The 26,326-nt window shown below is 41.7% G+C and overlaps 1 protein-coding gene across 1 annotated transcript in view; it reads left to right on the top strand.

Moving 5' to 3' along the window:
- cntnap3 (contactin associated protein family member 3) overlaps nt 1–26,326 on the top strand; it is a gene marked incomplete at both ends in the record, with an annotated part of 128,697 nt that overhangs the window by 7,005 nt on the left and 95,366 nt on the right. The window contains one exon of the mRNA XM_084442528.1: nt 17,568–17,678. Within this exon, the coding sequence (XP_084298654.1) occupies nt 17,568–17,678 (111 nt within the window). The remainder of the gene's footprint in view (nt 1–17,567; nt 17,679–26,326) is intronic.

The following is a 26,326-nucleotide window of genomic DNA, read 5'->3' as shown; positions in this document are numbered from 1 at the left end:
TCATGAGAGGGCGTCGGTGCTGAGGGCCGGAATGAGGGGAAGGGGAAAGTAGAGGATAAATCGGTCTCATATTTCTTCTTTACTGTCATTTATGAAAACGCGTGTAGGAGACGTCAGACCATGAATGAGGATCTTATGAAGTCAAGGTTATACAAAGGTAACACTGCTATTGTCGTTTCTCTTTTTTCTTTACCGCGTGAACTTCGGGCCGCCAGTCATGAATCTAGATTTATTAAGGCGCCTAGCAGTATTTAAGAGCAAAATTGACAGATAACTGCAGTCCATCTATCTGTGATCCCGGCCCATTCAATTCTCTATTTGCCCAAGGCCAATCCACTCAAAAGGCCGCCATCCAAAAATGAACTCATTCATCAAATGGCGCTGACATCATCATAGATGAGTTGGTCCTGGACCAATAATCTATCATGCATTCTTATTCTCTGATGTGCGTTCTGTTAAACTTCAAAGCTTTAGTTCTGAACCCAACTACAGAACACTTTTCAAATTCCCATTGAGAGACCTTCATTTCAGTGTCTACCGTTATCATGAATCATAGAAATTGATCAAACTTTAGTGAACTTACTGTTGACCGACAGAACAGAAGGGTAAAACTGACAACGGTGCCCAAGGACTGCGGGGTAACCCTGAGCAGAGAAGGGAGGCGCATAGGTACCCCAGCAAGCAACGAAAAGACAGCGAGGTGAGGAACCGAGGAAGGAGGGAGGGGGTCAGTCACAGCTCCGGTCCCGCTGGTCATCCTCCAGCTACCAGCCCTTTAGTGACATTCTGGGCTCCGTCTCCCATTTCACCCCCCAATGGTTACTCCCGGGAGGTGAGAGAGAGCGGTGACCTCGCTACCGAATCTGAACGAGTCGAGGAGCCCGTATCCAACTCTTTGCTCATCTGCTTCCTTTTCCCTTCTTAGAAGCCGAGGTTACCTGGACACTCAAAGCCTAAAGCTTAATTTATTCTCAGTCGACAAGTGTCAACCGACATTTAGCATTTATACTTAAGCGAAGTGTCTGATCACCTCCATGGTAACTTGCCGACGCATGACTTATTGATCCATGGCAACGAACGTGCCTTCCATCTAGCTATCCAATCACAGCTGTGTGACGAAAGTGATGGCGTGATTAGAAAGTTTGGTAGGTGCAAGACTCCCCTGTCCGACACAAAAAAAGTGTCGACAGTGAGGTCATTTCTGTCTGTCGACACTTTCAAAAGTGTCGTTCGACGAAGTATAAATTGGCTTTAACAGTTTTTTTTGTGTGGAAGAGGTATACAGTTGAAGTTCAAACACCAGAAAACTTGCTTAGCTAAGGTAAAGACTTGCTTGGGCAGCTACAGTATCTCTGTAAGTCAGGGCTCAGGCAGCATTATCTTGTGTAGGCTTCACTGAGGTCACACTCGCCACTTTGGCACTCGCGTGTGTCCATCTACTTTTTAAAAAGTAGCATCAGTCATGAGACCTCATCTGTAAACATGACTTGGTGAGCTATTCTGACCCTCTGAAGATGTCTGTCGTTCAGGTTGAAAGCTACCTATTGATCTATTGAGATGAGAGGGATTCGACAGAGACTGCAAGGTTCCTCAGTTTGTTGATGTCAAGAGATGAGAAACATAACACTGTGCCTGCGTGCGCTGTTGAGGCAAGTGTCTATTGACTGGTAGATTGATTGACTTTAAGCCCATGCTCACATGTGTAGGTTAACTGAAGCGAGGCTCGTCATCTCTACATGTAGCATGCACTCTACATTATATGCATATTTGTATTTATGTGTGTACCCGTATCAGAGTTGGAATCCCTTCCCAGATAGCAAGCGGATGTGTAATGATTCTGGGCCATATATGGGCCGGAACTAAGCCACAAGGGCCAGATCTGGCCTGTATATGGCCCAGATCCGCTTGCTATCTGGGTTGCGGACATGGGAAAGGAATCCCTTGAAAACACGGGGAGAACATGCAAACTCCGCACACACAGGCCCGGGGGATACCCCACATGAGTACCTGCCAACCCCTGAGGAGATACCCCTCATGAGTCCCAAGCGGGAATCAGGAACTCGGGACCTTCTTGCTGTGAGACGACGATGCTAAGTACTGCGCCACCATGCCCCTGTCAGATGTTGTGTCTGTAATCTCTTTAATGACGTAAAACCTATGATGGACGGTGACTGTGTGTCTGTCTTCCGACTGTATGCCAAATATCCAAAAATCTAAAATGTAAAAAAAATAAATCTATATCGAAAAAATAAATGACAAAACCGGACAACAGTATGAAGTTGATATGTGGCAGGTGCATTGCTCAGGACCCAATGTGCCGAGCAGGCTCAGACAATTCATTCAACATTTTGGCTAGTTTTAAAATAATGTCATCACTGATGTTACACATGTGGAGGCGGAGTAACACAATAGCAGCTTGGCTTGGTGGTTCGGTTTCCCTAGAGTGCAGTGTCATCAGTGTATGTAATGCGAAATACGAGTGTCTTGTAAGTAAATGAGGAATTCATGCAGTTAAAGTTAAGTCTCTGAATATTCATATCAGGTCTTCCGGTCATATAAAACTAACAATACCTGTAGTTTTCACTCGGTGTACCTCTAGCATACTGCTACTGTCTGATGTGTCTCTTGTTTTGTATGTGAAACGCTCACTGACATTTTCAGCACCTCCAGTAAACTCAAATATCCTCAAATATACTATATATAATATGGTAGAAAGACGAACTATATCTCAAATTTGAGCTAAGACCTATATGAATGTCCAGAATGTGATCAAGTATAGAATAGTGAATTGCACTTATGCTAAGCTAAAGTGAGAGGTGCCTGTGGTAAAATTAGTGAGTATTTTTTCTACCAAAGATAGGTTTATGAACGGGGTCTGCTGTCATATCTTGAGATTGTCTGTGGGCAAAGAGAGAAGAGAGAATTTCGAATGGGACCCCATTCCACCATGTTTTTAAGTTGGATAAGAACCACGTCGATCCCAATCTACTACTACAACTTGGGCTCTAGTCTACCCTAGCTGTCCCAAACGTCCCACAATGCCTTGCGTTGTTATGTAACATTGCCTATTATATATAACTCCTAATATAGCCTATTACCTACATGTAACACAACTCTAGATTTGAAGTAAACGCAATCACAAATGATTTTAAATGAATGTGTCTTTCTCATGAATATGTCCGTAGGCTACTTAAGACTGCTCTTTGTTAGTAGATTATGTTCTTATTTTCCACATGTGAGAACATTGGTGAATGCCAGAATCTTCTTGGAAACGGTGTAAGTGGAGTTTAAGAAGAAATGCTTCTTAAGAAATTATTAATTACGTTCGTGAATGAGGCCCATTGAGTCTACGCCTGTCATGAAATGTGCTTTATAAATAAACTTGACTTGGCTTGACTAATTACACTCAGAAGTGTAACAGAAGCTAATTAGGCCATTAGCCAATTAAAACAATGCTCACTGAATATGCTCATACAGTATGTCATGAATGAATAGGGGTCTTCCTGGATCCTTTTGTGGCATCGCTCTCTGTTTGATGGTCAGTCGTGGCACAGGGATGCTGTAGCTCAACCCTGAAACTCTTGTACAGTGGAAACTTTAAATGTAAAATAAAATGGATTATTGGACTGCACTAGCGACATGTACAGTAGATTAAACACTTTTCACATGAAACTGCTGCTTGAGCAAAATATGACACCACGTCAAGTGAGGAGTGGGGTGCTGTATTTGACGAATATTACTTCAAAGTACTTGCACCCCCCCCCCACACACACACACACACACAGTAACACACACCCCATACACACTCAATGTGAAGTGCATTGACTGTCTTGTGAGACGACTGTGGTTGTCATTTATTCCTCTGAACCCTGCTGAAAGCCTCCCTTTGCTGGCTTCCCAGTGGGCCTGTCAGGGGATTTGTGTTTCACAGACACCGAGCGTTGAACATTTAGAGACATGATTATCTTTTCTGGAGAATTTTAAAAATAGGAGGGCCTATGGTTAAGTGTGTCCTCAAGGATATCTGGAAGACTAAACATATCCTAGAGATTCAGCCACTGTGGAATACAGTACCCACATATTAGACCTGTGTACCTATACACTAGACCTGTGTACCTACACACTAGACCTGGGTACCTACACACCAGACCTGTGTACCTACACACTAGACCTGGGTACCTACACACCAGACCTATGTTCCCACACACCAGCCCTGTGCTTCTCCTCCCTGGAGGTTGTATGTAAAATTCAGGAGTTAGTGCAGTGATGGATGAGTGAATGCATTAAAATGAAATGGTACAGTTTAACACGTCAGATGAGTGTTCATTTTCCTGTCATGTCATGTGGCTCTGCTGTATGCATGTTTAAATGTACTGTGGTCTACGGAATGTTGCATCTTTGGTAGATACTTGAACAGATACTGACAGTGCTGTGCCTCACTTTAATTACCTAATTTATTATATGATTTGCAGAAGTTCAAATTGTTTTGTGATAGAATGACGATGCTACAGTATGACGAACAGAAATAATTGCTGCACGAAGCCAGACTTAACCTGAAAGTTCATTCAGGAATTGCAATTAAAGTGTGTGTTCTCTAGCTCTCTGACAGCTGGTGGCACTTGTTCTTATCGACAGTTTTTATTGACGATGACTGGGATGTACAGTTGGTTGACTTACAATAAGTAAATTTGTCTAGAGTAAGTCACTTAGGAGAAAAGTGTCTTTTAAATTACTAAAATGTAAAAATTAGGGCTGTCAATCAATTAAAAAAAATCTGATTACATCTATAATTGAAATATCATCTTTTGGGGGCTTTTCTCAGTAAAAAATATATGCAATTAATTGCAATTAATTAATTGTAAATATACATGCAATTGATTAATTAGAAATAATACTACTACTTATAGTACATACATTATAATAAAATATATTATAAATGATACAAATATTATTGTTATACAACTCTAGATTTAAAGTAAACGCAATCACAAATTATTTTAAGGCAAGGCAAGTTCATTTGTATAGCACATTTCAGCAACAAGGCAATTCAGTGTTTTACATGAAACATTAAAAGCATAAAGACAAAGTGCAACACATAAAAGATCATATAAAACGAAATGCAAAAAAGGACATTTAAAACAAAATGCAAGAAAAATAAAATACAGGAATAAAGGTTACTGTGCAGTGTATGAATTAATAATGATTTGATTTAATAAAAGGTAGCGGCAAAAAGAAAAGTATTCAGTATTGATTTAAAAGAACAGAGTTGCAGCAGACCTGCAGTTTTCTGGAAGTTTGTTCCAGATATGTGGAGCATAAAAACTGAACGCTGCTTCTCCATGTTTTGTTTTAACTCTGGGGACAGAAAGCAGGCATGTGCCAGACAACCTGAGAGGTCTGGATGGTTCATAACGTAGCAGCAGATCAGAAATATATTTTGGTCCTAAACCATTCACTGCTTTATAAACCAACAGCAGTATTTTAAAGTCAATTATTTGACAGACAGGAAGCCAGTGTAAGGACCTCAGTTTAAATGAACGTGTCTTTCGCACTAACTCATAAAACCCCAGGTGCATTCAAATTCAGCGAACATAGCAACATCACAAACACTTTTTTCAGTTAACTTTCGGTTTGCCACAGACATTTGCAAACATAAGATAATAATCTGAGAAGTCTTGAATGAATTAATTGAATAGGCTACCGGAGGCCCTTTCACTTGAAAGTGTATACTGTTGTAAGGTACTAGATTGAAAATATATCAGCCTGAAAATTATCATTGATCACAGAAGGACTCTCAGTTCATAGACAACATGTTAGCCATGAATGTTCATTGTTCACCTCTGTTCACTGAATTCAAACGGAGCCCAGTAGGCCTATAATATAAAATTGCATCTAAATTGCCTTGTTAGTAATAAAGCGCTTACTTCAGGCTTAGCCGTCTGTTTCTCCCAGGTGACTTGGTGTTTCCATTTCACCTTCTCGATCCTAAAAGTCGAGGACGCGTTTGTGCCGCAAAGCTTAGATGTTACGTGGCAACAGCTGCTTTGGCCTCCTCCTCCTCAATAGTTTACTGTAGGTTTCAACTCTTCCTTTCTGTTCGTACAGATGGCCACATATGTGTGATTCCAGCAGTAGACTTTCAAAATCCAAATGCATTTCAGCCACATTAGCCCTAGATGAGCAGCACAGTCGAGCTACTTTATTTTGTATTATTTGTAACTTCCTGAGTAGGCTTTTAGAGGCAGATGACCACCACACCCTGAGCAATAAATCCAGATGACAGAGAACCAATGAACAAACAATTTGATTTCGCAAAGATGATGGAAGAAATGGTGCACCAGTATTTAAGTTATGGTGCTGAGGTGTGGTGAAACACCAACAATTTTTATCTAACATTATTTCATTAAAAGGGGCATATGACTTTGGCATAGGAGTCTGGTGAGGAGAGGCTTCGGGCAGTCTGGTGATGGAGAGAGCCTGGGACAGAGGCTGGCGACTGTAGACTTTGCAACAGAATGTGAGACAACAGAATACAGTGTATGGCCTCTGACATGCTCAGAAAGGATACTTTAGTCACCCACAAACATACTGTCTCACACACTCACCTCAAAAGAGAGGGCACAGAACTTGGAATGTCTGAGGCAGAGTCTGGTGAGGAGAGGCTTGGGGCAGTCTGGTGATGGAGAGAGCCTGGGACAGAGGCTGGTGGTTTTAGACTTTGCAGGATTGCCTGTGAAAGACAAAATGGCAAAGCAGCACACCGCTCTGTCAAACTAGTGTAGAGTAACGTCAGTCTAGTTTGCTGATTAGTTAGCTAGCATCCACACATTTAAAAAATTGTTGGTCATTTTACAAAGCCAACTAGTTGCTAGCTGCTATTAATGCTAGTGAATCATATCATGTTAGGTTATGGAGCTAACTTTATAGCAGATGTAAAACGTTAGCTACTATGTGCTGCTGCACTAGCTAGCTAGCTAGCTAGCTAACTACTACTAGCTAGCACTGTCTAACAAACGTTAGCTAGCAAACGTCACCTGCTTGCTAGCCATCTATTTATTAAGGATGGAGATCATAACTAACAAAAAATCTTCCGATCTTTATGGCAATTACAACTAATCGTATACTAGTTAACATGTTGCACTAGCGTTAACTAGCATAGCTAATGTTACTAGCTAGCACTTGTTAACTAACGTGAGCAAGCATCACCTGCTCATCCATTTATCAGACATGGAGATCATAATAAATAACCTTACAGTTTTTATGACAATAAGCTACACTAATCTTAGAAAATGTAGCTAACTAACACATTATTTTACAACGACAAGTACTATTTCATCATCATTGCTAAATAGTGAGATGGCATCAAGCAGCCTCAACTTACCGTGTTTGAGGGTGCAATGAGACAGACTGCAGTCCAGCTTGGGGAAATATATTATTTCTTGATTGGCTAGGGGCGATAATATCTTCAGCCCCATGAGATATTTTTCATTGGCTAAGGGTTACTATCCCGTTATGTTCTCGCTTTGTTGAATGCACTGGAAAGGGTTGAAAATCTATAGCCCCTGGGCTAATGTCTCGTCTCATTCACAGAAGAGAGATATAAACAAACATAATGGTTTATATTTTATATATTACACGGTATTGTACTTTTTAAACCACCAGGCCATAACTTTGATGACCACAACTTTTTTGAATGAGTAATTATTATGTATATATATTTAAAAAATAATAATAATAAAAACTTTCACTTTTCACCACCGCCCATCGCTCTATATTGACCAGCCACCACTGTACAGTACTAAGCTGAATGCTAATTGGGGAAGTGACCCTTTAACCCATCCAAGCCGTCTACCTCCAGGAGCAGCCAGGAGCAATGGGCAGCCTCACCAAGGTGCCCTGTTTGTTAAACATTATGAAACTTGTGTAAAGCTACTATATCAATGAGTCTGAGCAACATATTTGCCAATACATCTGTGTATATTTGAAACTATTGTGCCTCTTGATACCAGCTTGTAGCTGCATTGAAGGATGTAATTTACAACACTTCAATTAAGCCTTTGTCTTCTACCACCGCAATTGACCTGCAGTCCATAGCAATTCATTTTGTGACCAAGATTGTAAATTTGTCTGAGGTAGACTTAGCCTGCTCATTCTGTGCTGCCTGCTCTCTGTACCCTACGGGGTCCACTAGGCAAAATTAAATATTATTAAAAAGATTAATAATAATACAAGTAAAATAATAATAACAAAATAATAATACTAATAATACTTTTTAAAATATTAATTTGTGTTAATTACATGAATATGTTAATTTCTGCATTATTAATTGATCTAATTAATGCATTAAATTGTCAGCCCTAGTAAAAATGTTAATGTAAACTGAACCACTGACCTCACCACTGGGATAGTAATTGTGTGAAATTGCTTTATTTTCTTCTGACAGAATAGAGAAAGGTAAGGTATGTAGAAATTGTAGGGGTGGGAGCTATGCCCCCCCCAACCTCCACCACCACCACCACCACAACCGCCCCATTGCTCTCTGTAAAGCGCATTGTGTTGTCTCTGTGTATGAAATGCGCTATACAAATAAAGTTGGATTTGATTTAATGGTAAATATGTATTCTTTTCATTAAATATCGAATCATCCAATCATCCATTGTACGTAGCAGCCTGGAAGCAATTTGTTTAAACAATGTCGCCTGAAACATTCCTCACAGAATCTGAATAAGATTGATAATAAGTTACATGTACGGTTTCTATGAATTTTCTTGGTTGTGCTCTGAACAAATGTGAGCCTGCTGTCTGCCTCAGGCCCCTGCTGGCTGTGCTGTGATGCGACTTGAAACTGGCAGGATAAAGTTTCCATGTAATTAGGCTTCTAAATGTTAACTTATTGGAGCATATTATTATTCCTTTGATCCCTGTTGCTCGTGTATCTCTGTGCGGTCACCCCGTTGTTGTGCTGTTATTGTAGAGGTCCAAATGAGAGGGTTAAATTGTGTGTATGTCATTTCAAAGACGGAGATATCTGGCATGCAGGGGCTGATTTATGCATTAATGCGTTGCACAGACGTACCCTCATTGTCTAGCATTGTTTACAGAAACTGGATCTCTTTTGGAAAGCTGGACTTGGCGGGTGCCATGGGCATGCCAGGTGTGTTTAAAGGAGATGACAGGACGCGTGACGGATCAAACAGTCCTCTGTTTTGTTACTGTTAAAGGTACCCAATGTAGTTTTTGACCACTAGTATGTGCTCTAGAGCAAATTTGAGAAGGTGGTCCCCGAAAATCGCGTACTACGTCATTGCGGAGCACATAATAGTGACGTTTCACACATCTTTGTTGTTTTCAAAACATTAGCTAAATATAATTTTGCGAAGAAATTACAAGGTAGGAAAGACATTCAAGTGATTCAACATGTTTATTAGACTACAAGGAACCATATAATCGAGGAATTTTGAAAATAAACAAAGAACAGATTGTTTTGATTCACGTTTCGTTGGGTACCTTTAACTTTATTTGAGTTAATTTATTAACGACTCCCACAACACAGCCAGTGGCGTCCACTAGGACAGGTGCCTGAGGACAGAGAGAAACAGAACAGAACAAAGTTTGGAGAAAAACAAATGGTTAAGTAACAGAAGTTTGAGTTGTACTTAAGTAACACAGGTTGTTCAGTGAGCAAACTTGCTGGAGGACTTGTGATCCAAGCGTAAGCTACAGTGTAGCATTCACACCTCAATGTGTCTATCTTTGAAGAAGAGCTTAGTGGCTTGAAAGATGCGTGGGTTTCAAACAATGGCGGTTCCTGACAAATCTCCAAAGGGGGGCAACTGTTGCGATGATAGTGTTTGGCTCTACAATGAATGAACATGAATGGAAAATGTATGATTCCACAGGGATCATCAACAGTATGGGTGGCCATTTATCAGTTCACCCTCAAAGACACCTTTGGATGTAAAGGCAACTACTTTAGCATAAATAAAAAAACAAATTGACTCTCACTATCATCTGATTCAGTTATCACACAGGCCTACATTTCATTTAGGTGCAGCAAATCCAGCATAAATAGCAGTGGCACTGGTGTGGATAATGTGCAATGGATACAACTATTTAGGCTACTTATTACTGTACATTTACATCTAAAAGTGTGAGTATTTGTTGTGTAGGCTACTTTTATCTTTCTATTTCATTTGACATAGCCTGCTGCTACACACAGTCAAGATTTTACATGTAAGTCTATCAGAACAACCTGGACGATTTTCCACCAGACTAAAACGTCCAAAAGAGGCAGTTCTCCACAGAACACGACTTGACGCTGATTGGACAATGATATTCAGAATCAAGACAAACTACTGTAGAAGCTACTAGCTTCTAGTAGAAACGGATAGAAAAAGATCCCCCTCTCTTTTCCCTTTGGTGGTGCGTCGCCCATATCGCCCTAATGAACCAGCCGTCGCTGGTTTCAAACCCAGTTTCAAACTTTTGTCATGTGACATGACAAAGAGAACCGCAGAGGAAGAAGAAAGGAACATCTGTCTCCCGATGGTACACAGTTCTGTCTTTGGGACTCAAACTAGGCCACAGACTAGCGATCATGTAGGACAAAAGCCCCAATAAAGTGCATCCCTTTAACCACAACTAGACAGAGCTCAGATTTACATACTGCACAGCCTGCTCAATTATTATACTCTCCTGCTCAGTGGCTCCAAGTACCGAGCAGGGAAAGGCAGCTGAACTCCTCTAGATGGGAGAGTAGGTCTTCATGAGGCCTATTATGGCTGCAGCTATCATAGACCCTCAATGACATACACTTGTGGTGAAGAGCCGAGAGTTTTACTTTTTGGGTAATAGCAGTCAATCCCACTCCACAGCAGTTGTCCGGACACTATGTGCCACTTCTGCAGTGCACATGGCTCTCACAGCCTGCTTCAACACTGCCCCCTCAGTTTTCCACAATGACCATTTATCAAGCAAATATGAAACTTTGTTAGGAAGTTACTTTAGGATTTACAGCGATTGATTGGAAGCTACTGACAGGCACACATATTTTCGGCTCAATCGGGCTAAACAAGTAATCTAGTTCAGTATTCGGGACACTTGTGCATTTGGGCGTCTACGTGTTCCAAGCGTACAGTAGAAGGCGCTGTGCTTCCTGTGGCAGTCAGTCTTGAGCATTAACCACAATGGGTTGGCCAACAGCCCAATTCCACGCTCTCAATCTGGCCAATTAATTCTCTGCCAGGGATAATTTAAACAGGCACTGAAGAACCCCTGTGATGTTGCTACATGCAGTTAGCACATTATGGTGTGTTGCTGCTACAATACTGCTCTGCCCTTCAGTCTATACTGAGAAAGGTCCCATGCGTCAAGATGGGACAGGATGTCGTGGAAATAAATAAAAGCGATTTCTGCTTGAATTGTGTGAAATGATTATTTTCTGGAACACAAACAAGCACCACCCTGTGCCGCTCGGGTTCCTTTTGCTAACTTCGCTTGGTCTGCATTCCCATACACCTCAGAAAGACGAGCACTGACTGAACGCTCAAGTCTCAGTGAGTACGTGCCCTGAACTTTTCCCCCTACCCTCTCCATTCTGTTGGCTTGCCTGTGGAGTGATGGATCCTGGTCATCAGTATTCACTCTCCACCTGCATCATCTGGACAATGGGCCAGTTTGTTATTTCAGCAGGAAGTTGTCCTGGATACTGGAGATGGATGAGGCGGCGCCATGGATGTATTAGGGCGGCGCAGACAGGAGACTGACTCTCTCCCTCCTCCGTGAGCTCCTGCCAAGATCCAACGCTCTTATCAATAGTGATTAAACACATTTGCTTGGCTCTGGGTCTACTGACAGTCAGGAGAGCTGTTTTTAAGGGGTGAATGTGTCGTTATTATCTGCAGTATGGCACCCTATTCAGGACAGGGATACGCCATGTACAGAGAGATGATGTGTTATGAAAGATACATTTATCTTACATTTTTGTGTTATCTTACAGTGTATTTATACACTCAGCTCTTAATTGGAGGGTTTTACTGATGTTGATTGGGATGCATACTACTGTCGGCTCACTTGCTCTAGACAAATGTACTTATTAGTTGCTTTGCATAAAAAATGCTAATTTAAATGCCAAGTTACTGATTGCTCATTTAAATGCCAAATTACTGAAATGTAAATGTAATTAAAAAAATATATATATATAAAAAGCATTATCAAGTGATTTACAAGGTTTGGGTAAAAATGTAGCCAGGAGTGCAGTCTACATTCGACAAAGTTAGTTTTTAGCACAAAAAGTTAAGTTGAGATTGAGTGCTGAGGTTAATTGAATGAGTCGACCATGTATCCATCCTTGACTTACCTCTAATTTCTTCCACACTATTTGTGCATGAATGATCCCGGAGGCAGGGACAGCTCTTCAATGCCAGAATCCACTGAGAATATAGCTTGTGTACCGAAACACTGCTCTTTTTGTCAAGTTTTTTTTCCAACGACTCTCCCCCCTTATCACCAATTATGTGTGCAGGTTTAGTATGCTCCATTTTGAGAACAGTTTCTAACTTTACCTCATTTTCAAGTGCTTTATATTTTATATAATATCCAGCTAACACCGACCACCACTGACAACCCTAATGAGTAGGTTTGTTTGCTAGAATAGTGCTGAATAATGATCATTAGCTCTGTCAAAGAGGGTCCTTTATCATTATGAAGCAGATTAAATTGCGCTCATTTTCTTCCAATGTTATGGAGTGCATTTGTTTGTCAGGCTTGTGTGAAAAGTAATATTGTCTGAGAAACTTGTTGACGTTAAATTTCTCCCTGAAGCCCCAGATCTTTTGTGCGTGGCTGGAAGCCAGCGCACCTAGTATAGCGTTTGTCGGGTTATCACTCCCTCCCTCCCTCCCTTACTCCCAACAATGTTGGCCTGCATCTCTGTTGGCACCACAAGAGGCAGTAGTCCCAGCACACCAAAATCAAGAAGCACACCAAAATCAACCTGCCGATCTCCACTGCACAAGTAGAGTAGTGGTCAGAGCATTGGACTCCCACCTGGGAGCCCAGGGTTCAAGACCCAGTGGGGATGACTTTGTGGGACTATACCCTAAACCTCCACATGTTCATCCTTTCACTCCAACCTTTACCCCTTGCCTTATAGGTCATATCCTCCCCCAACCCCAACCCTTATTCTAACACCAAACCACACTAGGGACTGGAAGAAGGACATCAAAACCAGCCCACCGATCTCCACTGCACAAGTAGAGTAGTGGTCATAGCATTGGACTCCCACCCGGGAGGCCAGGGTTCAAGACCCGGTGGGGATGACTTTATGGGCCTATATCCCTCCTCGCGGGGGCACCGGCGTCAGCCATTAAACCTCTGGAACTTGTCCAGAAAGCTGCTGCTCGCCTGGTGTTCAACCACCCCAAGTTCTCCCACACAACTTCCCTTCTCCGTTCCCTACACTGGCTCCCTGTAGCGGCTCGCATCCAGTTTAAAACTCTGGCGCTAACCTACAGGGCAATGAAAGGAACAGCCCCCTCCTACCTCCAGGCCATGGTCAAACCCTACATCCCCTCCCGACCACTACGCTCTGCTACCTAGTGGCGACTGGTTGCCCCGTCACTCCGAGGCTCCTGCGGTCGATCGACACGGTCACGGCTCTTCTCTGTCCTGGCCCCGCAGTGGTGGAATGAGCTGCCCACTGATGTCAGGACAGCAGAGTCGCTGCCCATCTTTCGTCGCAGGCTCAAAACTCATCTCTTCAAGAAGTACTACAACAATCCTCCCACCTAAGCACTTATTATATTATATTGCACTGTACTTTAGATTGTGATTCTTGCACTTTGCTTCAGCACTAGATTATGCTCTTAGTCACTTGTTTGTTTTAGAAAGAAGATGCACTTGTGAGTTCTGGCAAGTAGTAGTACATTGGCTCTTCCTACGTTAAATGCAATTATTGTTAGTCGCTTTGGATAAAAGCGTCTGCTAAATGACTGTAATGTAATGTAATGTACCCCAAACCTCCACATGTTCATCATTTCACTCCAATCTTTAGCCCTTGCCTTATATGTCAGATCCTGTCTCAACCCTTATTCTAACCCCAGTTAATGTTATGGAAGCTGTTGCTTGTTGTTGTGAGCTCATGAGCTAACTGGCTACCCTGCTCTTATTGTGCCAGATTAGCATTGGAACTGATGTGTCCAGGTGACAAGACCTATCTTAATTTATCAGATGTCATTTCAGTTCACAGCTATTTCAGTGGCATGACTAGCTTCCGTCCTACCAGTCCTGAACAGAAACAAGCCAGTCATACACATAAACCAGGCTGGGCCTGGTTCCCTCCTTGTCTCTGGGGGTTTAGGTTGAGTCGCTGGTGTTGATGTCTACATTGCATGTAAAACAGGCTATACAAGAACAAGTTGATTGAATATTTTGATGAGATTTTTTTTTTCTTGGTGAGTGTGTGCAGGTTTATAATACTTGATTGATCTGGGGGCGTTTCCAGTGTCTGTTATTTTGTGGATATTATGGGATGCATTCAGACTGTACTGGCTCATACAGTAGCTGAGTCTTAAATTAGTCTGGGATTTGTCTGGGACTGAAAATGTAATTGATCCTTGCAAGGATACGCTCTTGACTTTCTGGAGAATGGACAGGACCATGGATGGCGCCAGGATTTTTTCTCTCCAGGGGGCTAAGAAAAAAGTTGATTTTCATGACAAGGGCATAGGAATGATTTTGACATTAAACATGCCGTTTTCATAGCTATAATAAGCTGTTGTTGCTTGTCAGCCAGCTTGGCCAGCTAAAGTTAGAGTAAGTTACTTATGCTAGCAGGTGCTAGTAGGCTAGGCTAAAAATCAGTCGCAAGCCATCAAACGTTCTGATTCAAAACTCATTTGTTGATTTAATCGTATCCAATGTCTAATTTCATAAAGTTTGCTAGTTTACTCTCATGACTGAGACATTTAGCCTACCTCATCCAAATGCAATCGGCAATCGTGGGAGAAAGGGTCACATTAACGCTCCACAACAAGTGAAAGTTGGTGGTGATTGGCCAATATTCAAACACTGTCAAAACGAGCTACCCTCGTCTCTCGCGTGTTGTGTTCAAAATAAGTTTCACATGTACGTTGTTTCTCCACCCGCCCGTACACCCGACACGTCCCCCCCTCCCCCGGTTCCTACGCCTATAGATGCAAACAATTAAATTAAAGAACTTGCTCGAACGTGTGATATTTATTCGATCTAGACCTAATAATACATACAGCGAAAACATCCGAGCGGGGTTTTCAGCTGACTGGTTGCCAATATTCAACATGCCAACAAGAACATGTAACATGTCCCCCTCATCTAGACTTAAGTCTCTTTTCTTTCGAATTACAAAACGATCCATTATGAACGACTGACTAACGTACGAGAACACTCACATCAGCGCGACTCGTCTGGCGAGGCGAGCTGTTAGGCTCGTAGGCATAGTAACCAGACCAGACCCCACCAGGCGCATGTAAATCGCAGGGTACCTGTAGCACGCAACCATGGGACCTGATTATGAAGAGAGAATGGCTGATTATGAACTTTTACTTAAAATATACCCACATGTTTGAGGGGGCTTAACCGGGGCTAAGCAGATTTGTGACGGGGCTATAGCCCCGCCTAGCCCCGGTGTAGCGCCGTCCCTGGACAGGACTGGAGTAATTCTGTAATTATGAATAGTTCTATCATTGACAGAGTGGGATTAAAGTCTTGTTGGTTGAATAATGGCATAGTGTAAGGCAGCTGCTTTCTGCAGAGAATGAATTCCGCTGTAATTGCGCAGTCTCTGTGCCGAATGAGAACATTAATCATCTGTGAGATCTTGTACAGTAGTTTGAGGCAAGATGTTTGCTTTTGGTTACGCTTTGGTGCACATCTATAAATATTTGCATGTTTGTGTGGATTCAGGTACATTTCAGTGTTTCATTAGGAAAGCATAACATTACTTACTACACTTTGTGTGCGTGTGCGTGTGTGCTTTACTATAATCTAAGCTTCCAGTCATAACTGTCATGAACATAAGTGTGTGGAGCATGGGAGCTCTCGGCCCAACAGACGCGATTGGATGCGGTTATTGAATCTGACATCATTAGAGCTCAAAGGCAGGCTCACATGGACCACATTAGAGCTGGTAAATGATTACCTTCAACTCCTCTCTTCTGAGTATATCCATCTCAGTAGAAGGCTGTGACCCCTGGCTACTGAGTGTTCAAGGATAATAGACAACGTTTGGGCTGTCAATTTTCCCATCTGAATTGTTTGAAAGGTTGTTGGCTTTCATGGTTCTCCACCTTTTCAAGATTCAAGATATGCCTCCGCCAGGCGATATATATATATTATGGTTTCGGGTTGTCAGTCCGTACGATGTTTGTTAATGCAATATCTCAGGAATGCATTGACGTAATTTCTTCCCCTTTGGTAAAAATGTTCACTGGCACTCAAGGATGAACTGCTTAGATTGTGCTTAGAACGATATCTCAGGAATGGCTTGACAGAATGTGTTTATATTTGGCCAAAATGTCCAGTTGGACTGAATGAAGAACTGATTAGATTTAGGTGGTCAAAGTTCAAGGTCACTGTTACCTCACAAAATGTATTTGGCCTCATGAACATTATCTCAAGAAAGGCTTAATCGAATTTGTTCATATTTGGGTAAAATGTCCAGTTGGACTCAAGGATTAACTGATTGATTGCATTGTGGGGGTCAAGGGTCACTGACCTCACAAAAGGTGTTTTTGGCCTGCTGAACATGATATCTCAAGAACGGTTTGACAGAATGTGTACATATTTGGCCAAAATGTCCAGTTGGACTTAATTAGATTAATTGGATTATATTTTGGTATTCAAAGGTCAACTGAATGTTAACTGCAACTTGCATTGTCGGGTGGAGGCATTTAGCCACTACAAGGTTTTTCTAGTTGTATTTGTCCCATGTAATGGGACAGTCACAGTGAAATGGCTGTGTTATGTACATGCTATAGCTATAATATATACTCCGGGGGAGGGGGGGGTATTGTGATCCACTAGAGATAGTGCTACTGTACAGTACATACAGTGGTACTATACGTTAGTCATTCAGGTGCTGGTTGGCTTACGGAAAGAGCTTGAGTCTCTCCGTGCTCGCATGGATGCAGTTCATTTTCTGTGACCGTGGCAGAGAGAACAGTCTGTTGCCTCGGTGACTGGGGTCTCTCAGGTTCCTGTTGGCCTTGGTCTTGCATCTTCTCGTGTAGATGTCCTCGAGGTGGGGGAGTGGCTCCCCCAAGGTCATCTGATTAATGCTCTGTTATCATACCGGGTATAACTAAAAGCTATACTACATTGACTGACGATGATGATTATGATGAGGAGGAGAAGGAGGTGGAGCCTTTTGACTCCATCTGTGATGTTGTTTGGTTCATAAAAAGTGGATGCAGTCATATACAATAACCGTCCTGGTGTAGGATATTGGATAGCTGTTCGTCTTAAACCTTTCTTGACAGTTCAAGAGCATTCTATACCTAATCCCTCTGCTCTGTGATTGGTTCTGACAGAGATCTGTGACGGCCCACTGGTCTCCAACCTGCCCCCGTCATCCTTCAGAAGCTCCTCCTGGTTATCCAACAGTCATGGGCCTGGCTTCGCCAAAGTCAACCGGAGAGACGGTGAGTCCTGGTTGTTGCTGTTGTTTACTGTGATTCACGTACGCTACTCACATACTACAGAAGTATAGTAAATTGCCAGTTTGGGAACCTTTAAATGTCGAGCCGAGTACCTAGGTCTGCTCTGTAGAATCAGGATGTTCAGGGTGTGCCAGGCACACGCAGGGCTGGGGTGGGGCTCTGGTGCTCGTTTGCCAGAGCAGTGGGATAGTCTGGTTTAGTTTTGTTTAGTTTAGTTTGATTTATTTGATTCAGGGACATTGTACATTAATCTACAAATTTACAATTGTAAATGTGCCAGGATTAGCGAACTCATTTTCACCTGTTGTCCCTGGCCTGATGTTAAAGCAACCTAAGAATGATCAAGGCATTAAAACAATATTGACAATTAAAAACATACAGGAAAGTATAAACACAACAAGGCCAAACAAGCAAAGCAGGACAGAAACATAGAGCACATTTAAACACATAAAACAGAGGTATCCAAACTTGAGACACAGGACTGTGCAAAGAGTGCATCAAAGACAGGTCTGAGCAGCTTACTGGAGATGTGCTCTCAGATGGGGATTGTTGCGTTTATGTGAACTATTTGGAACGTTCATTAAAAGCCATTCAAATGTGACCATTTGGAGAAAACTTGTTTGCAACTCTTTTAGCTGAATTTGAACGCACCCCAGGTATATTGGAATACTACATCACGGGCCCCGTACAAGGTCGGCTCTCCTCACCGTCGGAAAATAAATATGAATTGTGATTCGCCCACCACTATAAACGTCCAGGGGGGAGTTCGGCTGGATGCTGATGCGAGGGTTTTGCTGTCACAGTAAAACGGTACCAGGGGGGCGTTGCTTTGTTTAGAATGTTCTAGAACTAGAGAGGGTTTTATGGTTTATCGTGGCACCAAACCTAAGAATCAGCGGGGCGGGGGGGGGGGGTCTGATGGATTATTCTCCTCCCTCCAGACACATAAGAGGATCTCAGTGAATAATTTTCGTCAGGCACAGAGACCAAAGGCAGCCATTCCAACCTGACAGTGGTAGCGGTAAGCCTGGTGGCCGCTCCCGTAGGCAGGCTGCTCTTATCTGTGAGGCCCCCTGATTCAGATCCAGCTAAAGGAGAAATCAATAATGTCTGAGCTTTCAGACAGCCAATAGTTCCCTGTTTGTGATAACGAGGAGACGGCCACTATTCTGCACCTGCTGTTGTTTTATGGGACCATATGTCAAGAAGTACCCGGTATGAAAACACGTTTTACTGTAATGGTGCGTGATACCTCTATTGCAAACATCATCCTTTGTGCATGTGCACCCCTCTCCCCCCAACACACAGGCACACACACACACACACACACACACACACACACACACATACATACACACACACACCTGCCACGTTAAAGGACAGATGAAAAATGCAATGTTGGGGTATTCAATCTCGTTTCTAGTGAAGAAATACTGTACATAAACCCCAGTGTTATGTTCCCTCACTCAACGTGATCCCACAGTCTTTTGCATTGATAATAATAATAATAATAATAATAATAATCATCAACATCATAATCATACTAATAATAATAATAACTTTATTTTATATAGCGCCTTTCATGGGACCCAAGGTTGCTTTACAAACATATCAGGAAATCATCGACAATCGACAAAGAAAGCACAGACAACAAATCAGACAGAGGTACAGTAGGGCTGTAATCAAGCAGAGCATCTCAGAGGGGAAGACTGAAACTTTAATGTGTTCTTCAGAAGCAGTTCAAGATAACACTAGTGTCTCTCTTGCCATATCTATGCGAGCCTAGCTGTTGCAATAGAAAAGGAATCAATGAATGAATCCACCACATTTACCTATTTGCCTGTATATGGTATCCTTCAGCAATCCTTGGAGGATCTCCTGATTTAATGTACTCACAAAATGAACAGAGAAACCATAAAATCACTTTCAGCTGTGCTCTCACTGGAGAGATTTCCTCTAGAGTTGTTGTGCCCCCCCCCCCCCAATTGCTTTCCCAGAAACCACCTACAAATGGTAAAGGTTAAATGGACTGCACTTATATAACGCTTTAATCCAAAGCGCTTTACAATGAAGGCCTCTCATTCACCAATTCACACACACCCCAATGGCGGCAGCTGCCATTCGGGGTGCCAGCCTGCTCATTGGGAGCAATTTGGGGTTAAGTGTCTTGCCCAAAGACACTTCGACATATCGTCAGGAGGAGACGGGTTTCGAACCGCCGGCCCTACGATCACTGGACGACCCGCTCTACCTCCTGAGCTACAGCCGCCCCAAATACAAATAGACGCATCCAAAATGCAGCGGCTCTGTTCTGTGATTTACCCCCTTCGATGTTTATGATGGAGCAGTTGAAGTTGCTGAGTCACACAAAACATTCAGAACCTCAAACTTTTGTTCTTGGAGGTGTAACATATTCTAACCCATAGGAGGGAACATTCATGTAATGAAATGTGCAGGTGGCCATATGTAGAGAGCAAGGTTATTATAGTTAACGAAAACTTACTAAAAAACGAAAACTAGTTGTGAATTTTTTTTAGTTAACTGAAATAAAAATAAAAATTAGGCTTAACAAAAAACGATAACTAACTAAAACTGTATTGTGTGTTTACAAAACTAACTAAAATAAACTAAAATTGTAGAGAAAATGTCCATAGTTTTAGTCTTTTTCATTTCATACATAAGCCTAGTATTTTGGGTGGATATTAAATCTATCCTCCATTTATTTTTTTAGCTGTGCCCCTGCGCAGAAGTAATCTGACGTTCGCCAGATGGTTTGTTTTGCACAGAGTGAAACAACATGAGCTCACGAGATCAGGATGGTCTCACGAGGCTAGCGCAGAAAAAAAAAAAAAACTAATAAAAACTAAACTAAAACTAAGCATTATCAAAAAATAAAAAATAAACTAAACTAGCAAATCTGCTTTAAAACTAATTAAAACTAAACTGAAATTTAACACAAAAAGTTAAAACGATATAAAAATAAAAACCAATGAAAAAAGCAAAACTATTATAACCCTGGTAGAGAGCACAGAGATCCTTTTTCTGAGTATCTACTGCAGAGATACACTGTGAGCCCTTCTCTGTGTGTCTACTGTAGATTAAGGGACAGGAACACCCATCATATACTCATCTTCCAGCCTAGTGTGTAGATAATGCATGTACAGTAGGTGCCTACAGGAATCTTAACTACACAGTGGAGATGCAGGATTGGGCTCGGCTCAATAACAGGTACGGAGGTACTGTAAAGGTTGTGATACGGTATTGATCAGATATGAAATGCTCCTTTAAAAGCAACTTGTTGGGCGGATCATTTTTCACCACTCTCTCCTCTCCCTATCTCTCTCTCTCTCTCTCTCCCTCTCTCTCCCGCCCCCCTCTCATCCTCTTTCACAGTCTTTCTGAAACATCATTATCCCTGTTTGCATCCTCCCTCCGTCTGTGATAATTTGTTCAATTAGTCTCCAGTCTCATTTTGATTTTGAAGAAGCAATTCAGAACTATTCATGAACTTCAGTTCATCCTCTCTCCAAATGTCAATAGCAATTTTTTTGTTTTTTTTTAGATAAATGGTTTCTTCTTTTTTTTCATCTAGTGATACTGACAGTTATACATTAAAGGGACTGTATTACTACTGACACAGGCTTTGAAATGCCATTTTGGTTCCGCAATCAGTTTCTAAGATTCTAAGATCAGATTCGATTTTAAAGTGAAATTAAACTAATTGGGGACCATTCATTCAAAATAAACTCTAGAAAGGTTACCGGCTAATCACATATTGATCTATTTGATAGGTCACAACTCCTCCATTGCCTCCTGCTCTTATGCCCCGCCTCCTCATCTGGTCGCGAACAGCTGAACATTTGACTTCAACTGGCATCTTCGCTGATTCCAGCTTGGTAGTTCAAGCTGTGTGTACTTTAGCCAAATTATATTGTCATTAGGGTCCTGCCGGTTCATGGCTGTTTACCCCCGACAATCTGCCATGTTGTTCTTATGGCAATAACTGGATCTCTATGTCAACCAGGCATTGTCCAGGACCTGGACACAAGTCCAACTCGAGACTCGACTTGGACTTGAGCACGGATGACTCAGACTTGAACTTTGACTCGAGCATTGGCTGCGTTCAGACTTGGAAGTTGAGGGCTAGGCAGAGACGAGGGCATTTGTTCGGCTGTGTGTCAAAAAGTAAATGGTAGCAGTTCTGTCGATTTTTTGTTCAGTCTGTTCTCTCGTCATCTCTGCTCACTGAAATGTAACGATAACAATACGGTAGATGCAGTACGTTTGAAATCTGGTAATTTTGCTGAAACAGAATAATCATTCTACTCATTAGAAAAGGAAGTTGGTGAAGTTAGAGACACTAGACGATAAAACTATGCTGGAAAAAAAGGAAAGTGTAGTGGAACAGTACACTGTACAATATGATATGTAAGAAAGGCAATTATAACACTGTGCAAGGAAAAGATAAGTACAATGTGAGTACATTTCTTTTTCAGGGCAGAAAGGCAAAGCTCTATTTCAGGGTAAGAAAGGTAAGTGTATTTGGTACAGTGCACTTGTAATACATCAATCATTATAATTACCTTGGCTATAACGTAGCTTTTACACATCACCATTACAAAATGTAGCCTACAATCGTATAGGAATAAGCCCAATACCTCACGGTCAGATGCTGAGGTGATTTTCCTGTGGAAACCACTCCAGGGTCTTTTCTGGACCTAAGTCTGCGTGTCTCTGGACATGCACACTGTAAAACCGAACAGCACATCTTACCAAATTAATTAAGTTTATGCAACTTAAATGGCAGAGAAAGTTGTAGTCTGTCAAGCCAACTAAGTAAAGTGAACTCAATAAGTGATTACCATGAGTCAAACTCAGTTACTTTGAGTATGATTTATTATTGACAGATTTTGAGTAAAGACAACTTTGTTCCAATGTGTCATATATGCTTAATTAGGGTACCTTTAGGTGATTTTCTGGTATTTTAAATAGCTGTATAGCATTTATCAAGCATTTCATACATAAACAAAGGCATAGCCTACAATTTTTAGAAACTGAAAAGCATTTTCTCAATCAAAAAATAACCCCCTATCCTCATATCCTAGGCTATTGGCTGGGCACAACTCGGAGTCTCAGACTAGCTGAGCCTGCTTTGGGCTACACGGGTGTGCCTAGGTGGGGTGAGGGATGGACTGCTTTGACCAGTGCCCACTGAACTGATCGGGAGGTGCTTCTCCCTCTATCCGCTGCAAGTGAGAGCGCTTGTGAGAGATTAGTTAACGTTACGTCATGATTTCTCAAAACGTAAATGAGGAGTGCAACACTGGGTACCTAGACGTACAATTGGCACTGATTTCAATTGTGAAATCCGTTTCACGATCAGTTGCTCGGTTGCTAAGAAAATAATATTTTCCGCGAAGCTAACTAGCAAAACTTCTGAGAAGCCTCTCGCTGCAGATAGGGACTTTTGGCGCATGCGCGTATGACTCATTCGCTCGGGCTTCTCACGCGCATAAGTTCAACTGAGGAAAACTGAGGAGGAACGTGACATTGACCCCGACCGGACACTGCAGAATACCAGAAAACTTCAAACGTCGAGAATACAGCAGCATTTTTCCTTCTTGGACTAGGAGATAAATTATTCTAATTGATAGAGAAATTATTTTAACGGATAGAGAAAGATTAACGTTATTTCAACAAAAGCACTATGTCCACGTGTTCTTCAAGTGCCACGAGAGTAAGCGGTTGAGGCAGCCTATCGTTCTCTGTTTCACTCTTAACATCTTCAGTTCTCTTGAGCCTGCTGCTGGTAAGAAACGTATTTTCTAAGTTTTATTGTTATATTGTTGAACTTGTGGCAAACGACACGAACGTTAGCCTCAAGTTCACCTCAATTTACGTTTGATATTTTTCGGATGTCTCCCTCCTAGCTACAGTGCTAGCTAACTAGGGGCAGACTAGCTAGCTAGGAGGGAGACGTTTTCGTCCTCGCTAACGTTAGCTAGGCGGGAGCCTCGTGTGCGTAGTGCTGCAGGCGCCATTACTGTCAACGACGAATTAAGAGTTATATTTTTGAATCGGATGAATATGTCAGTGGTTGGGAAAGATTACCACCATTGGGTGTATTTTTTGGCTCATGTTTTTTCATTCTTGATGTATACTGTATATTGCCACTAATAACTGGTTGCTATACTAATACTGCTAGCCTTCATTGCTCTAGCTAGGCTCAAACTCTAGCTAGCTTAGGCTACATCAGTTAATAAACTGTGGCTTCTGAACCATTGCTCTTTTAGATTAGACTAAACCTTAGCTACCCATTTTATGTGGTTGTGGTAGTAAATTTACCATATTAAGTATATGTTCATATATTTGTTTGAGAACAGATGGGGTATTACGAGTTAGTAGTTAACCCAGTGTGCATTTTAGTGTTTGATTTAAGTTAAACTGCTGTCAATTGTTCAGAAAATTTAATTATTTTACTCTTTCAGCTCTGAAAACTAGAGAAGCATTCCTGGAGCATTAGAGAAGATTTCCTGGAGCCTCAAGATGTGGAAGTGTAAGTTGTGCCATGTCTCATGTTCAGTCAAAGTGCATTTATTGAAACATTATCGGCTTCAACACAGTCAATATTCTACCATTTCTCCTTTACCATGTTTGTATGAGAACTGCATGTGCACATTCAAAACACTAAATTCTCTCAAGATACACATGACAAGGTTTCATGCTGATAGAGTAGATTGTAGTCCTGATAGTCTTGGTCAGGTGGCTGCAGACATGTTGACATTCAGTTGTCCTCTCTGTGCTTTTAAGCAGCCATTTATTGAAAGAGACATGTTTCTTCATCTTCAAGGACATTTAAAAAACCAAGAAGTTGTGTCATGTCCTTTCAGAGATTGTATGTTTAAAACAAATGTGTACTCGACCTTCAACTCACACAAATGTAGAGAGCATCAGAGTGCCTCAGAGTATGATGCATTGATTGTAGTCAGAATTGAACCCCATGATTCTCAGAGCAGTGACATGGAACAAGGCTCTATTGACCATTGTACTGAAAACATATCCACCCCAGTGCCAGAGAGCACCACTGATGGGTTAGAGGAGCAGTTGCAACAGAATCTGGCAGCTTTCTTTTTGAAAATGCAAACAATACTCCATGTAACAGAAAGAGCAACTCAGGAAATTGTTGAGCATTTGGATCAGTTATTTTTATTATCGGAACCTCTTGTGAAAGAAGCGGTCGCAAAAATACTCAACAAGTGTAACTTCCCTTTTAGTGATAAAATTGTCAGAGAGATTGTCAATGCTGTTTCGGAAAGTAATGTCCTGCATAAATCTATCACTAGTCAAGCCCCCTTGTCCACTGCCAAAAGGAGAAAATCATATTATGAGGAACAGTTTCCTTTGGTTAAACCTGTTGAATATTTAATTGGGTCTTCTAAGCATACATGCATGTATGTACCCATCCTCACATCTTTGCAAGAAATGCTGAAAAAGACAGATGTGCTAGAGAAAGTCCAAGAGACTACAGTACAACAGCCAGGGCAATATTCGTCATATTGTGATGGTTCTTACTGTCAGGAAAATCCTCTTCTCTCAGAGGATCAGAGGTTATCTTTGATTCTTTACATTGATGACTTCGAAGTTGCAAATCCTCTGGGAACTTCAAGAAAAATACATAAAGTCTGCGCCATTTACTGGACATTGGCTAATCTCCCAGTGAAATATTGCTCATCTTTACATACTATACAACTTGCCCTTTTATGCAATTCTAATGATCTAAGGGAGTTTGGATATGCCAGTGTTTTTTCACCCCTCTTGAAAGACCTGAAGACGCTTGAAGGGGAAGGGGTTTACATTGAGGCATTAGGTAGCTGTGTCCAGGGCACTGTCTACTCTGTAGTGGCTGATAACCTTGCTGCCCATGGGCTAGCTGGCTTCAAGGAGAGCTTTAACTCTACATACTGTTGTCGATTTTGCCTAACAACAAAAGCAGACATGCAGACTGTAGATGCAACCACTGGTTGCTGTGTGATGAGGACAAAAAATCATCATGATCACCTCGTTCATGAACTCCAGAGTGGTGGCAGTGAAGAGCATTATGGTGTTAAAGATAGCTGTGTGTTATCTGATCATCTATCCTACTTTCACCCCATCACAGGATTTCCACCTGATATCTTACACGACCTGTTTGAGGGTGTAGTTCCTGTTGAGCTTGCACTGTGCTTGAAATGTATGATCTCAAAAAAGTATTTCTCCTTAGATGATCTGAATAAGGCAATAAAATATTTTCCCTATGAACATGCTGACAAGGTTGACCGTCCCCACCCAATACCTCAAACCTTTGGCACTCGAGGAACTATCGGAGGAAATGGTCATGAAAACTGCACCTTGCTTAGACTCCTGCCTGTTCTCATAGGCTCACGTGTTCCAGAGGGGGACAAGCACTGGGAAATCCTAATGGAGTTGAAAGACATAGTTGAGCTTTCTTTATCTCATACATTTAGTGATGGCACTATTGAGTACCTGGGGCCGGTTGCACAAAACATCTTAAGTTAATATTTCCCTTAAGTTCTGACTTAAGGTTTCCTTAAAATAAAATCTGTTGCACAAACAACCTTAAGTATTCCCCT

The sequence above is a fragment of the Borostomias antarcticus genome (genome assembly GCF_949987555.1).
Source record: "Borostomias antarcticus genome assembly, chromosome: 8".
Lineage (NCBI taxonomy): Eukaryota > Metazoa > Chordata > Actinopteri > Stomiiformes > Stomiidae > Borostomias > Borostomias antarcticus.
This window is presented reverse-complemented; position numbering and strand designations above follow the sequence as displayed.